Source organism: Mustela erminea, chromosome 1 (assembly GCF_009829155.1).
Source record: "Mustela erminea isolate mMusErm1 chromosome 1, mMusErm1.Pri, whole genome shotgun sequence".
Lineage (NCBI taxonomy): Eukaryota > Metazoa > Chordata > Mammalia > Carnivora > Mustelidae > Mustela > Mustela erminea.
In genome coordinates, this window is record NC_045614.1 from 220,125,550 (window position 1) to 220,141,321 (window position 15,772).

General features: G+C 57.4%; 1 protein-coding gene across 7 annotated transcripts in view; it reads left to right on the forward strand.

Moving 5' to 3' along the window:
* The window catches only part of PCNT (pericentrin), a 113,107-nt gene that overhangs the window by 78,355 nt on the left and 18,980 nt on the right, over positions 1 to 15,772 (forward strand). For 6 of the 7 annotated variants that reach the window (XM_032357997.1, XM_032357943.1, XM_032357961.1 and 3 more), the window contains 8 exons: positions 2,729 to 3,439; positions 4,288 to 4,390; positions 7,238 to 7,392; positions 12,069 to 12,263; positions 12,931 to 13,101; positions 13,823 to 14,006; positions 14,885 to 15,107; positions 15,360 to 15,510. In XM_032357997.1, coding sequence (XP_032213888.1) covers positions 2,729 to 3,439; positions 4,288 to 4,390; positions 7,238 to 7,392; positions 12,069 to 12,263; positions 12,931 to 13,101; positions 13,823 to 14,006; positions 14,885 to 15,107; positions 15,360 to 15,510 — 1,893 coding nt within the window. The remainder of the gene's footprint in view (positions 1 to 2,728; positions 3,440 to 4,287; positions 4,391 to 7,237; positions 7,393 to 12,068; positions 12,264 to 12,930; positions 13,102 to 13,822; positions 14,007 to 14,884; positions 15,108 to 15,359; positions 15,511 to 15,772) is intronic. The other variant, XM_032357971.1, reaches the window with a different exon arrangement.

Genomic DNA, 15,772 nt, shown 5'->3' on the forward strand with positions numbered 1-15,772 from the left:
CCGCTTATATTTAAAGTAATTATGGATAAAGAAGCATATATTTTTGTCATTTTGCTCTGTTTCCTATAAGCCTTATATAGCTTTTTTTGGTTCTGATTTCCTGAATTACTGTATTCTCTTGTGCCTACTTGACATTTTATACTGAAATCTTTAAGTTCCTTTTTCAATTCTTCATATATATACTATAGCTGCGTGTGTGTGTGTGTGTGTGTGTGGTTCTGTTAGGCATTACATTCAGAATCCAGCATTATAACACTGTGGTTTGAATTTATACCAGCCTAACTCTTAAAAACTGTTCCTTTTTAGCTCTGCCCCACCCTTTTTGGTTTTTGTTGTGACCAAGTACATTTTTTTTTAAAAGATTTTATTTATTTATTTGACAGAGAGAGATCACAGGTAGGCAGAGAAGCAGGCAGAGAGAGAGGAGGAAGCAGGCTCCCCGCTGAGCAGAGAGCCTGATGCGGGGCTCGATCCCAGGACCCTGAGATCATGACCTGAGCCGAAGGCAGAGGCTTAACCCACTGAGCCCCCCAGGCGCCCACCAAGTACATTTTTATACCTGTGTGCCTCACAGGATAAACTAATGATTGTTTTATATTTGTTAATTTTTTAAATTATGTAGAAAAAAAATGTGGAGTTACAAACTGAAGTTAATAATACTGACTTTTAGACCATTAACTTTTTAAAAATGTGTCTTTTAAATCACGGTAAAAACAAAATGTGGAGTTGCAAACCACTGTCATAACAGCATGAAGTTTTTAAAAAATTCATGTATTTGAACAATCAGTGTTCTGTTTCAGGCATACCATCGTATACACTGGCTTTTCTTCTTGTACTTGCTCTTACCTTTACTGAGGGCTTTACTTTGTCACGTGACCTCGAGTTACCACCCTCTGGTAACCTTGTGTTTGCTGTACAGATGCACTTGCAGGGCAGGTGGAGTGGTCACAAACTCCTGCTTTTATTTACCTGGGAATATCTTAATTTCTTCCTCACTCTCAAGGACAGTTTCGCTGGATGTTGGATTTTTCGCTGACAGGGTTTTTTCTTTCTGCACTCGGAATATACCGAGTGGCTGTTCTCCGGCCGCCACGGTCTCTGAGGAGAAACCTGCTGGTGATGTTACTGAGGATCCTTGTGTGTGACAAGTCAGTTAGTGCCTTTAGCTTTTATGCATCTGGTTATCACCTAGCGTGGTGTGTCTCTCTTTGAATTCATCTTTTTTGGGGTTTGTTGAGTTTCTTGGATGTTTATATTGGTGTCTTTCATCAGTTCTGGGAACTTTGCTTCAGTATGTCCTCAGATACTCTCTCAGCCGCCTTTCTCTCGTCCTCTGGGACTCCACAATGCGTATGTTGGTGCGCTTGCCGCTGCCCCCGGGTCCCTAAGTCCGAACTCACTTGTCAGTGCCCTCGTTCTCCCTCAGACACGATCATTTCCAGTATTGTCTTTCAGTTCAGCTCTTTCTCTTCCTCAAATCTGTCTTTGAATCCTTTAGTAAGTTTTTTATTTTAATTATTCTACTTTTCTGCTTTGTCATTTCTTTTTGGTTTCTTTAGATTTTCCTCTCTCCTTTGATATTTCTACTTTGTTTACACATCACTTTCTTGATCTTCTCCACATCTTCCTCTAGTTCCTCAGATGTCTTCATGACTGTTGTCTTAACCTTTTTGACTAGTAGATCCGACACGGGGTCTTTTTCTGGGACAGTTCCTTTGGGTTTGTTTTCTTTCTTAGAATAGGCCATACTTTCCTATTTCCTTATATGCCTTGGGATACTTTTTTTTCTGGTATGTGTTTGCCCAGTGAACATTTGAGTCTACTGTATATTTGGAAATCTGAATCTCCTACTTACTCATAATTTGCTATTTTTTGTTTTTGTTTTTTTTTTAATTGTAGACTGTCTCTGTGCTGAGGATCAGCTTGAAGTTTAAACTTCAGGTCTCTTCAGATATTTTCTTAGTTTGCACCTTCACCTGGGCACATGCAGTGTACTTTCTCATTTCCTCTCTATATGCAGTTGTTTAATGTTCTAGGGTTTAGTTTTTCCTCAAAAAGAAAAATGCTGCGGTGGAGAAGAAGGGCAGTGGCCCTTTAAATCCTCTGGTGGTCACTTCAGCCGGAGGGGTAGGGGCCACAGCAATGGCTTCCCACCACTTTGCCTCTGGGCTGCGATCAGAAGCCGAAGCAGAGCACAGATGCACAGATGCCCAATGTTTGGAGGACAGGGTCCTTTTTGCCCACCCAGGTGCTGCAGGCTGTGTGCGAGATGCTCCAGGAGTAGGCGCACCCCAGCCTGCCGAGGGGCTGGAGGTCCAGGGATGGGTAGCTGCTGCTGTGCTAGGAGCTGGAACTCACCCAGACTGACTCAGCTTACCCTCCAAGCCTCCCCCTGGAAGGTGCGAGCCTTGGACAGACTCCAGAGTTATACACAGCAGGCACGGTTCTGCCAGTGCAGGTGCCTGGGCAGGAGACAGATTCCTGCTGCTTCCTGCTCTACCATCTTCCCAGAGTCCTTTGCAGCACTCAGCTCATAGGCAAGGAGCTCTCAGCTGTGATTCTGTCTTTCATGGAATTAAAAAAGCTTGAAATCTCCACCCAAGCGCTCATCGTGGAGGCTTCTTCTTAAGTGCTCAGGCAGTTCTGAAACTGGCTTATAGAAACCAGACAGATATGACTAGGTGTAATTCAGTTATTTCACTTTATGCCTGTTCCTTTTTACATACAGAATAAGGGGAAACTACTGGAAGATTGTCAGCCATGGAAAGTTGGTCTCCTAAGTCAGGTGAAAGAACTTCAAGAGAAGCTGAACCATTTGCTGTGTTCTGTGAACTTACAGAACACTGAGACAGAGGGTTTCAGACTTCAGCAGCCAGTGGCATCTCCACGTGCTCCAGAAAACAGCTGGAGTGATTGTTCTGATAATGGTGAAGAAGCGGATAAATCTCTTGTTGATGCGTCTCGTATCGAGAAAACCACATGTGATCTAATCGACCTCAGTGGAAGTCAGGATCCACTGATAAAAAATGAAATGTCGGATGTTCCCGAGCAAGACCAGGTTGATTTGCAGGACGGGTCACCTTGTTTACAAGCAGGCTTCCACGGTGGCTCCCGTGACCTGGCCCATCCTGAGAGGCCCGGGCCCTTGAAGAGCGCACTCCGGGCAATGGATCTGTCCTCCTGGAGCTCGCCGGAGGTTGTCAGGAAGGACTCGACCCTTGAGCCTGCACCCAGCCTGCCCCTGACGCCGTGTTCGGACTCCCTGAGCTTGGACGCCTCCCTGCAGGACAGGACCAGTGCCTCACTGCAGGCAGACCAGGTGGAGCTGCTTGGGTACCTGGGTGGGTCAGCAGCAGGAAAGGCCTCCAGGTGGGCAGCGTCTCCCTTGGCTGCAGACAGGGCACCCTCCGCTGACCGCCATGTGCAGTGGATGTCTGTGGTGAGTGGTCTTCTGGGGCCGCTGCCCTGATTTGGCGTCCTCGGGTTGCCCAGGCCCCAGAGTGTTCCCATGGGGGTGTGTCCACAGCGTCTGCAGTATCATAGCTGCAGCCATTGTTGGCTCATCTCCTTACGGGGCCAGAGGCCCCGGCGCGGGTGTGCACGGCAGTCCCCTGGTCAGCCATGTTTAGGGACAGCCAGCTTTCTGCAGCACCAGCCCCAGTCGGTTGTAATATGAATAATTAGAGGACTTGAGGTATTCCTGAAAGTACGTGAGATGCACGAGTCCTGCTCAGATGTGCCAGGCCTCCGTGCGCTCACTAGCGCGGACTCGAGCAGCGCGGCCCCAAACCCGCCTGCGTGTGTAGTTGTCGTTCAGGTTCTTTGTCTAGGGTGGGTTTTCTAGATTGGTTTTCGGTTGTATTTCGTACTAGGTTCTACATCTAATGCTAATTAATCTCAAAAAGTTATTTTTGAGATGGACTGTGTCTTTTTATACGGAATAATATTGAGATTTTGCACATCCTGGGTTAGATAAAATAAAAAACAAGTTACAGGGAACATGATACCTGAGATACCCGTACGCACACTACCACAGAACTGTTTTTTAATCTGAGATGTTTGCTGGTGACTCCTTTAAAATAGTCCTAGAGAACTGTGGCCGGGTTTGTTTAACTTCTTAGAAGCACATGATTTCAGTGCGTTCCCAGGCGTGAAACACTCTTACTTGGGTTCTGTGTGGGAAAATGATCAGTTCAGGCCTTAGAAAGTTTCCATCTGGCTAGTTCAGCTCCCTGATGTGATAAGTTGTTATTTTATGACCATTTAAAAACTTGCCTGTTTGAACAGGAGAAAGATGTTGAAGATTTTATCGTAACATCTCTTGATGCTCAAGAAAAGCCCAGAACCTGTCCTCTCGGGTTTGAAGGGAAAAACAACGGAAGTGAAAACAGTGAGTCCGTCTTTTTTTTTTTTTTAACTGTTAAGGTTTCAGGGAACCTTGGGCCCTCCAGGCTGGCGTTTGCTACACCGGCTGGTGCAGCCTGGCCTTGCCTGCCTCCGTCTCCTCCCTGTGCTGAGTGGCACTCGAAGGCCTGAGGTCTTGTTCTTCTGGAAAACCCGACCGTGCAGCTTCAAAACCTGCACTCCGCACCCAGACCTCCTTGTGGCCCACGGCAGCATCTCAACTACAGACCCTCCTCAGATTTTGCCACTCGCCCCGTCGGCGCCCTTCACGGGAGGGGGGCTGCGCGGGTAAGGGGCACTCGGCTGTCCCTCGCACCACCGCAGTGTGGGAGGGAGGCTGTGCCGTGTGGGCCGGAGAGGAAGCCCTTTGTCAGCAGGTCCTGAATCTCGTCAGGGTCTGTGGCAACGTCGTCAGCGTGGGGTCCCCAGGTGTCCGGAGAGTGTGCACGCCAATGCCGCGGTCTTCCCAGGGCACCACGGCACGAGGCCTGTGTCCGCTTGGACCCCTTGGTGTCTGCCAGGCTTTGTTCTGATTTCCCGTTTTTGATTGCTTGGTGTTGGGCAGGAGACTGCGTGGAGCTCGTGCTGTGATCTCTCGTTTTTGACTCGGACCTGCTCACGTTGGTCTCCAGGCGTGAGTGTGGCCTGGGCCATCATTAGGATGGTTGCCAAAGCACGACCTCCTAGCTTTGTCCTTCTCTAACTGGTTTTTCACAAGTCCGTCACCTCCTGAGATGTTTCCACTTTTTATAAGAAAGTCATCATTGACTCAACTCGGTGCTATTGAAAGCGAGACCACAAAGGAAAGTTCGTGGGCGTTTCCGCTTGTGCTCGGTGGGGCCAGCAACGTCCTAATTTTAGTTCTGAGTTACTCCATGTGGTGAGTTCCTGGTCTCAGAATCAAGTGGTTCTGCAAGGTGCCTCCCAGCCCCCCGGCCAATCCACCATTCCCTGAGGACGCCCACGTTTAACTTCGGGAGGTGTGTGTGGTATTTATTTCTAAATTGCATTTGCTAGTTCCAGCAACATGTGTAAACTTCTAGCTGCCAGGTCTCCTCATACGTCCCTTCTGGGTCCTTGTAAGGTGGCCCCGTCGTCCCGTCCTGTCCGCACACCCCAGGGTGTGTGTGTGTCGAGCACACTGGTCACATGCCCGCAGAGCCTCGGGGATGGAGACCTCTCGCAGACAGCTGGTTTCCCTTGCTCGTGGCCTCCTCTTGTTCTCCGTCATGGGTCCCGCCACACTGTCCTCGAGTGTGGGTGTGCGCTGCCCACGCGGCCGTCCCCTCTGAATGTGCCGCCTCCGCTCTCCGGGTCAGACCCCTGTCCCTCTTTTGTGCTCCTCATTGAGTACTCTGCTCTCTAGAAGCGTTTGCAGAGAAAGCGTGTGTGAGGCGGCCTGTCTGAGAATTCCCGCATCTTCCCGGCGAGTGTGGGTAGTTTGGGCTTGGTGCAGACTTGCAGGTGAGAAGTCAGGTTCCCTCAGGCCCCAGCACGTCTGACCAGTGTCCCAGAGCCTGGCGTCGCGAAGCAGGGCGGCCACCACGTGACTCCACACGCCTGGGCGCAGCCGTCACCCTGAACAGGCCTTCGTTGCTCCTTGGGTCCTGCCCGCGGCTCTCATCTGCTGTACTTCTGTCGCCCCCGGACTGAGTTTCTTACTTTCTCACTTTGTTTCCATTTCTTTGTACTTTTGTTTTATTTGATAATAAAGGTTCTTAAAAGAAGCTTTTAAGGAATTATTTCTCAAGCTTGGAAGTAAATGTTTTCATTCTGCTGTGTCTTAACTTCAAAGAGCTCTTCTCTCGTATTCTCTGGTCCTTTTTCTTGAAAATTCCTTGTTGCGTCAAGACTGACTTCTCTGAGGATGTTCTGGTTTTCTAAGGTTTCCCGGTGTTGGCCTTACCGGCTCCTTCAGCCGTCTCCGAGTCCCTCTTCCACACTGTCTTCTGCGCGGCCCTTGGCGTGTCTGAGGGCTCAGACCCCTCAGCAGGGTGCACGTCGGCGGCTGTGCTCCCAGGTCTGTGCGAGGCGCTCCAGCCCGGTCAGAGAAGCAGCTGCAGACGCCGAGCTTGCTTTGCCCTGGATGCCTCCCTCTGCTTTCCGAGCCTCTGCAAGGCTCAGGGACGTGCTGCGTCCGTCAGACACATTTGCAGCTCCTCTCTGAGGCCCCACCGTGGGGTTTCTGGCATCTGGAACCCTCAACACCAGAGGGCTCCCCCGTCCAGCCTGGCTGGTCTCAGGGCTGGCCTCCAAACACCCCCATCAGGCTCCCCTTTTCCTGGCCAGATCCTTGCTGCTTGACCTGCCGCCCGCACACGGCCCTGCGGTTGGTACCACGCGTCTCCTGTCCCCTGTCTCCTCTCCATGTGCCTGAGCGGAATCCTGCCCCGTCTTCGTCCCTTCCTTGGGTGACACGTGTGTCAGCCCAGGCGCTTCTGGCGGGAGCCCTGTGGGCTTGGGGTCCTGTCTTTGGGGGATGAGGAAACCCAGTCGTGCGTCTGTTTACAGATGAGCTGAGAGACCATTAAGGCTTATGTTGGAGTCATGGGTTTACATGCCAAACGTGCACAATATGCTTTTTCTTAATGGATGTAATTAAGTTATTCTATAGATTTATAGAAACATTTCTGCTCTCTTTGGTGCTCTGCGGGTGTCTTCGGGAAGGGGCGTCCCGGCCATAGCTCTTCCGGTGTTTCGGGGCCTCACACAGCACCAGGAAGCGGGGGTCTGGCCACACCCCTGTCACTGCCGAGTGTCTGCCCCCGGGCCCTCCCCCAGGAAGGCCACCAGAGGATTGTGGTTTGACTTGGACCTTGTGCCGTGTTTTTAGGTGATGGCTCGGGGTTTGGAGAGATACTAAACCAAGGTTCGGGAAGACTCGACGCCTCCACTGCTAGTCCTGCAGTGCCGTCTCCTGCCTCTGGAAGGTTCCGGCAGCCGCTGCAAGCCATGAAGGAGAAGGGAGTCCATCCGAAACAAGTGAAGGTGAGGGCCGGCAGGAGCAGGGCGTGCGGTGTTGACGGGCCTCTGTCTGCGGCCGCCGTGACTGCCGCGTGGTGCTGACGTGTCGGGCGGCGTACGTCCCGCCACCCAGGCCGCGCTGCGTCGGTTCTATCTGCTCTCGAACGACGTCTCCTGTGAGTGTTTCCAGACGGAGCTGGCTGCTGTCCTGGGGGGCGTAGGGACAGGTGTCCCAGGTGAGATCCTGGCGTGGCGGGCTTGGGGGTGCTGCGGGAGCCTCGGGCTCCAGGGTCCCCAGAGGAGGGCCAGCTCTCCCTGCACCTGCTGGGGGCCTGCAGGTGCCGCGGTTGTAATAGATCACAAAAGACAAAATTAGGGTCAGCCTTCCCGAACTGAGTTTAGGTATCAGAATGCATGACCCTCTGTGGGGAAGTGGTTGTGGGCTTTGTCTGGTTCTGGAGACGGACTCTCGCGTTTCCTGAGACAGCTGTGGCCTGTGCTCCTGACTGGGCCGCCCTCTGCCCGGTACCTGCAGGGAACCGAGCTGCGGGGCACGGGCAGTGGGGCTGTCTGCGGGCACAGGGCCGCTGGGCCTCGGTGGAGAGCCCAGCTGGCTTTGCCGCAGGAGCTGCTGCTCGAGAGGGAGTCTCCGTCCCGTTGAGTAGAGCGCTCTGCCCTGCGCGTCTCCGTCTTCTCGGCGGTGGCTCTTGAGAAGGAAGCTTGTCTGGACTTGGGTAGTGGTGCGGGCATTGCGGATGGGCAGCCTCCGGCCCAGCCCAGCGGCTCCACCAGCTCATGTGTGTTCCTGTACCAGACCGGAAGCTTCCTGTGGGGCAGCTCCAAGGGCACACCTGGGGTCCCCAGTGAGTCCACGCTCGCTTGTCCCATCCCTTTCGCCATCCGCTGGCTCTCCTCAGCGTGGCGGGGGACTGTCTGCGGAGAACGGGCCAAGGCTTCCTTCAAGCCTGTTTGCCAGCAGCATCCTTGCCCTCCCCCGCCCCCCACCAGGACCTTTCTTGCCCGCCGTGGCAGACCTGCTCATCCACCCGCCAGACCAGCCCCGTCGGCGTGCTGGGCTCGTTCTGACCCATGTGTGGTGTGAGCCGCCTGCCGTGGCTCTGCCGGCCCTGCATGTGCCTCCCCCGAGGACCCGGTCACACAGCCACCTGGTCACAGAGCGGAGGCCCTGTCCTCCACTCACGGTCACGGTGGGGGGACTCGGTGCTCCGGGCTCAGAGCCAGGGCATCGCCGGAGGAAGGAAGCCACAGTCCATGTGCCATGGTTCCACTTGGAGACGACGTGTGAGAACGCTGCGTTCTAGTTTGAATTGATGCGCGACCCGTGTGCGGCGTGTGCACGTGCTACAGCGACTCCACGGTGCGGTCAGTTAGCACATCTGCCACCTGGCCAGAAAGTCCGTGGCACTTCCCACAAGTTCTCTTTTCCCTCGCCGGATTAGCAAACCGTTCGTGTCCCAGCACGGACACAGACTTGGCTGAATAAGTCACAGGGCAACGTCAGCATCGTGTCCTGCTCCAACCCCGAGAGCATTTCCAAAGACAGCTCAGTGTTTTCTTTTAGCGTGAGGATCGTGGACGCCAGTGTTCCTGCAGTTTCAGGTGCACAGCTTGGTGGCCCTACGAGTTTGTCTGTCACACGTGCTGCCCCCACGAGCCACCTGTCCCGTGACGTCGCTGTTAGGGTGCCAGCCAAAGGAAAGGATTCTTTTTAAAGGTTATTTGAGAGGGAGAGTGCGTGCACCAGTGTGAGCGGTGTGGGGCAGGGGCAGAGACAAAGGGAGAAGCAGGGCCCCCCCCCCAGCTGAGCGGGGAGCCTTCTGTGGGGCTCGATCCCGGGACGCTGGGATCGTGACCTGAGCCACCCTGGTGCCCTTGCACTCCTCAGTTTTTTATGGGACATAAAATATTAAAGGCACATTTCTTAGCAGCTCTAATCCAGGCAACCTAATGATGGAAGAAGCTGTAATTTTCAGGAATGGATTCAGTTGTTTGGACAATTCTGTATACTTAGGCTTTGAGGTTTAATGTTCGGTGATTAACGAAGAAAACACAGAAGCCCAGTGAAGGCCCTGGAGCCCAGGAAGTGGCTGAGACTCTCTGTAGGGGAGCCGCGGTCTGCAGGGGAGCCGCGTGGACGCGGAGGGAGCCGCGGTCTGCAGGGGAGCCGTGTGGACGCGGGCAAGCGTCAGGAGCTGTTAGTGCAGCCCTTCATCGGCCCCTCAGAACCTGCGACTTCCCTGTTTCCAAGTGACAGTGGATAGGAGGGGCGCCTGGGTGGCGAGGTCAGTTGAGCTTGGTGATCTCAGGGTCGTGGGATCGAGCCCCACACCTGGTTCCTCCGACTCAGCCCGCAGTCTGCTTGAGATTCTCCCTCTGCCCCTCCCCGTGCTTGTCCGCACGCTCCCTCGTTGAAAAAGAGGAGAGGACGGAGGTGTCTTGCGGTAGGTTTCTCGGCGCATTTTCCACCGCGCTCACCGCAGGGGACAGCAGCGTCAAGAGAAGCCTGTGCTCCCGTCTGAGCTGGCCCTACCAGGCCTCCCGACGTGGCAGCCGTGAGCCGGAATGGCCCCGGCTCCGGGTTCCCCACAGCCAGAAGTACTAGGAGGAGGCCCAGCGGGCGCTGGAGGCCGTGGTAGGCCCGACTTGGACATCTCCAGGGCCTCTCCGGAAGCAGCCACGAGCAGGTCCGTGGCACGGACCTTGGTGCTGCGGTGCTGGGGGTGCTGTGCACCGGCGGGAGCTAACGCGGGCTCCGCAGGAGGGGTGGGCAGGCTCGCAGGCCGTGGCGACACCGCGCGTGGAGGGGCAGTCCCAAAGCACAGGTCCCGCAGTGGAATGCCAGTCCTGAGAGTAGGGCTCAGCAGCAGACCCAGGGTCCTGCGACATCCCCAAAGGGCTGCGGTGGCCTGACGGCAGCTTCACTCGCGGGATGGTGCAGGCCGTGGTCCTTCGTCCTCACAGGCGCTCCGTGGAACGCCTAGCCGTGGGCAAGGGCTCCCGGAGGAGGGGCTGGCGGTCGTCTGCCGCAGAGTCCTTCTGGCCGCGCGTGGGGCTGTTGACTTGGGGACGGCCTCTCGTCTCCCCATAGCGGCTGCTGTCTGCCCTGGGCTGCGGCACGGGAAGTATGAGCATGAACGTGACATGTGCTTGGGCTTGTAGCACTTTCTGTATCGGTTCTCCGCGGTTCTGGCTCCATCGCTGGGATCCTAGTCAGACCTGTTTGTAGTGAACTGGTCGTGCTCTGTCCTAAGCCTCTTCATGGCTGCTTCTCTCACAGAGGAATTTTAACACACATTTACTCACTTACTCATTTAAAAAAAATTTTTTTTTTAAAAAAAGATTTATTTACTTGACAGAGATCACAAGCAGGCAGAGAGGGAGGTAGAGAGAGAGGGAAGCAGGCTCCCTGGCGAGCAGAGAGCCCGATGCGGGACTCGATCGCGGGACCCTGAGATCATGGCCTGAGCTAGAGGCAGAGGCTTCACCCGCTGAGCCCCCGGGCGCCCTCACTGTGGTGTCAGTTCGTGTTTCCCTGATGACGACCGATGTTGAGCATCTTTTCGTGCATTTCTTCGCCGTCGGGACGTCTTTTTCAGAAAAGTGTCTCTTCGTGCCTTTTGTCCGTTTCTTAACTGGGTTGTTTCTCGGGGGTTGAACTTGGGTTTCTTGGTTTTTGTTCTTGTTCTTGTTTTTTTTCGATTACTTGGGCGAGAGCAGGCATGCAAGGGGGAGAGAGAACCGCAAGCAGACCCTGCACTGAGCCTGGAGCCCGATGTGGGGCTCGATCTGAGGACCCCGAGACCGTGACACGGGCTGGAATCAAGGGCCGGGCTCCGAGCCGACCCAGCCACCCCCGCTGCAGCGCTACTTTCGCTCTTCCCTGTTCGAAGCATCTGTTCGTCTTTGTTCCGCGGAGACAGACGCGGGACACGCCCCTTGAATGACCCCGCGTGTGCAGCGAGGGCCGCTCGGGTTACTTCGGACCCTGTGTCGGTCCTAAGCTGGGGGCAGCTCTGGAAGCCACTTTGTTCCTCTGTCCGTGTCTTTGGGCAGGAGATCTGGCCAGTGCATGTCCCCGAGTCCTGGTGCCGTGCGGGACCCGTTCCTGCGCTCACAGTCCCAGCATGTGTGCTGGGACTTGTCTGGGCGTTGGGCGACCCTCTCCCTGCTGCCCATGTCCGGGCCCTGCTGTAGGCGGCGAGGGCCAGAGTGGCCTGCAGCGGGTCGGGTGCTGTGTGCAGGTGCCTCACCCCCAGGGAAGCCCAGGCCCCCTGTGTGGGTCCCTGCAGTCTTCTCAGAGCGCGGTGGCTGTGTCCCAGGAGAGCTGGGGAGTCGCAGGGCATCTCCATGATGGGGCCTGGGAAGTTGGCACAAGGCCCTGCCCTGCGCCCCGCCCAGGCTTCTGGAAGGGGTGGTAGGGGACGCTGCCCCGGTGCAGGCGCTGGTGGGGCGCCGTCTGGGGGGAGCGCACACCGACATCCTCTCTCCGGCTGGTTTCCTAGTGGGTCTGGAGGTTGGTCGGGGGTGGTTGTTGAGGAATCTCGCGGAACCACAGAACTCGCTCCCGGGTTCAGAGGTTGTGGAGAGCTGCGCGTACAGCCTGGTGAGCGCTCCTGGGTGGCGGGCCAGGGACTAGATGGACGAGTGGCTTCCGGCCGCTTTTCCTTCTTCCGTTGCAGGCCCTGCTGCAGATGGTGTGTGACGAGAGCCAGCACATTCTGGCCTTGTCCGAGCGCCACGGGCCGCCCAGCACCCTGAGCAAGGGCGAGCCGAGTGCCCCCCTTGAGCGCTTCCCGAGGGAGGGCTCCAGGCTTTTGGAGGCGGTGCCGGCCCTGCGGAGACATGAGACCCTAGCCCTCCAAAAGGGAGAGAAGGTACGGGGCGCTCCACCTGAGAGACGGGAAGGTGTGGGCAAGGAGCACTTGGTGGGGGACGCTTGGCTAGATGAGTGGGATCAAGGGAAGGAGGGGTCAGCGCTGGGCACAGGGGCCTTGGACCTGGCCGGCCGCCCTCTCAGTCATGTTTGCTGGCACATTCCAGGCCCCTTTACGGCAGGAAAGGCCGTGGGAGGAGGCCACGTGGTGGAGGGAGAGGTGGGTGACGGGGGCCGGGTACGGGGGCCAGGCCTGAGCCTTTGGGGTCCCAGTGTCTGCTCCGTGAGTAGGGAACCAGGGCAGCTGGGTGAAGGCCAGGGAACCTACCCAAGGGTAGGTTCCACACCCAAGGGACCTACCAACCACAGGGTGTGCAGGGAAGCAATACCCCAGTGCCAGCCCCAGGCCTGCCGGCGGACAAGGTGGCCAGCCAGCAGTACCCACGCTGGGCCTGGCGTGGTGGTGGGAAAGGAGGAAGTTTGCCCACCGTTGGCCCAGTCTTACGTGCTCTCCCCTTCGGTAGTGTCTCCTCTGTGAGCAGCGTTGGCTTCGTGTGCTCTAGGGCGGTCGTGGGTGCACTGGTGTGTGCTCTTGTGGGGGGTGGTTTCCGGGGCAGTCCGCAGGATGTGTTTGTAAGAACACTGAGCTTCTTGTCCCAATATTTTAGGAACCTCCCGACGCATGTCTGGACTGGAGAGAATTTCTGCAGGTTGTGCAGGAGGCGTCTGGCAGAGAGTGGGAGGTGCTGAGGGTCGAGTTGCAGCCGCAGGCCTGTGCTCCGGACCCCGGGGACCACAGTTCCCTGCTGCAGCGGCTGGAGAAGGTGGTCCAGGAGCAGGTGAGCGCGTGCCATGATGCGGTTCCTGCAGCCCCGCAACAGAGAGGGTGACGGAATGGGTTCATGGGAGTTTGACCTTGGAACGTGGCAGGGACCGGGGAAGACGTCCTGCCTCAGTCCACATGTAACACGGTTGAATCGCGATCTCGCCCAGTGCAGAGGTCTGTACGTTTATTCTGCTTCTCAGTCTCTGTGTTCTGGAAGTAACTGGCCTTTTCCTAAAGACAGAGCAGCACCAAGTGTCCTGACGTAGGCCATGAGCTCTGAGTCCCGGGTGGGGAGGGTCAGAGAGCCAGAGGGGTCAGCATGGTCTCCACCGAGTCCCTTGGAGGAGAGGGCACTAGAGTCTAGAGGCAGGTCCACGGTAGGTCACAGTGGCCTGTAGCACAGACCCGCAGGGAGCCGTGTGAGGTCGGAAGGTCCCCTCCGTTCCATACTACGTGTTTGTCGCCGAACCCTCCTGCGAGCCTGTTCTTATTCTGTCGGGGACGAGGCTCCGTCCCCAGGCTTGGGCCCACGGTGCTGGAGGCATGAATTTGCAGAGGGCGCGCTGCTCGTGTGGAGCCGCCAGCACGCTGCCAGGACCGGCCTCCCCCACCCTGGGGCCCACTCCGTGCTCCCGTTCCTCCATTCAGGGCGCGCTCCTCCACAGGGCCGTCCAGTGGCCGAGTCCGTGACCCTGCTCCCTCCTTTCCCGCCCCGTCTCTCGGGCCGTCTGCAGGAGAAGTCCTTGGAGCACCTCCGTCTGTCGGACAGGAGCAGCTTGCTGGCGGAGATCCAGGCCCTGCGCGCCCAGCTGCGCATGACGCACCTGCAGAACCAGGAGAAGCTGCAGCAGCTGTGCGGGGCGCTGACCAGCGCAGAGGCCCGCGGGAGCCGGCAGGAGCACCAGCTGCGCAGGCAGGGTGGGTGCCGCGCTTGCGTCTGCTGCGGGAGTGGGACACGGGAGGACAATTTTATTTTTTTCCCACCTGCCTCCTCCTACTATCGCTCTGGTTAGGCCTTGAGCATTGGTGAGTGAGGGCAGGAGCAGGTCTGGCCACGGGGGCAGTGCCCCACCTCCTGCTCTGACTCGTGGTGCCAGCTGTGGTCCCTGCCCACGCATGCCGGCAGCTCTCAGGGCCACTTCTCCTCCTGGTTCTGGGTACTGAACGGCGGGCCAGAGCCGTCCAGCATGTGGCCTTGCGTTTGCGTAGTGTTGCCTTGTCTTGGGAGCATTGTCTGGGCCGGGCTGCTGGTTTTTCTCATCCGCATGCGTGAGGGGCTGTGATTTTGTCTTCAGCTCTGATGCTGGAGTCATGCCAGCCCCGTGGAGGGTGTGCAGGTGTCCCTTTTCTTCTGGGTTCCAGACGGGTCTATAGAGGACCAGGGCTGTTCCCTCCCTAGGGTTTGGGGCAGTGACACTGTTGGGATTGGGGCCATCTCTGCTGGGGAGCGCACGGTGTAGGAGTCACAGGGAAGTGGTGATCCAGGAAGAGCAGAGGACGGTCCATCTCCGTTCTGAGCCTCCAGGCAGACCCCAGGCCTGAGCCACTGGCCCTGGGGAGCCTTGTCCTGTCCTCTGGCCTGTGGGGTCAGTCTGCCCATCTACTTCTGGGTGCCCCGAGGCCCGGGGAGTGTGGTGGGGAGGCCAGCGTCCAAGCTATAGGCCTGGAAGTGTCGTTTTCCCCAGAGCAAGTATGTGCCGTCCCCATACTGGTTTGTGTTTAATTTCTGAGGTCCCGGGCACAGCTCACCCTGGAATGTGGGTGAGGCTGTCTCCCGTCCTCTGTGTCTTTCTCAGTGGAGCTACTGGCATATAAGGTCGAGCAGGAGAAGCGGATAGCCAGTGACTTGCAGAAAACCCTGAAGGAAGAGCAGGAGAAAGCCGGCAGTGCGCGGAAGCTCCTGGCGGTGGAGCAGACCGCCGTCCGAGACTTGAGAGCTGAGCTCCGCGAGTGCAAACAGGACAATGAGAGGCTGCTGGCTTCCCTCAGCGAGGCGCAGAAGGAGGTCCTGCAGCTGAGGTAGGGCCGCAGCCCCGCCCTGCACGCCCCTCCGGGCCCCGGTCCGGTCCGTCCGCAGACTCTGTCGAGGGAGGTACAGAGGCCTGGCAGGCGTCTGCACCCCTTCCCTTGGTGCGGCCGGGGAGGGCGGCCCTAGCGAGCTGCGGTTGGTGCGCGGGCTGTGGCGGGGCGCTGGGTCTGCGGGGGGCGCCCGGCGCAGGCGCACGTGCAGGTCGGACGAGGCCGTGCACTCTGTGCCCGTCTCCCGCGCAGGTCCGTGCTGGACGGCAAGGAGAGCAGCCTGAAGGCCGCGCTGCAGGAGCTGGAGTGCGAGCGCGGGAAGGAGCGCGCCCTGCGGGGCCGGCTCGAGGAGCAGCGGCTACGGCACCTGCGCGAGGAGGGCCAGAGCTCCAAGACCCTGGAGGTGCCTGGGCGGCGGGGCCAGTGGGCGGCGGGGCTGGCGGGGCCCCTCTTGTCCTCTCCCCGCGGGCATGTGTCCAGCAGCCGGGCGGGACGGCGGCATCTTCATCGTGACCCACGGGTGCTGGGGTTGGACAGGCGGGACGGTGAGCCGAGGCCGGAGTTGTGGCCTCCAGACCTTCCGCCGCGAGGCTCGGGCGGTTGATGGCGGGACGGCTCCGTCCGTGGATGGGGGGGCCCGGCAGCTGCGGCCGGACAGCGCGATC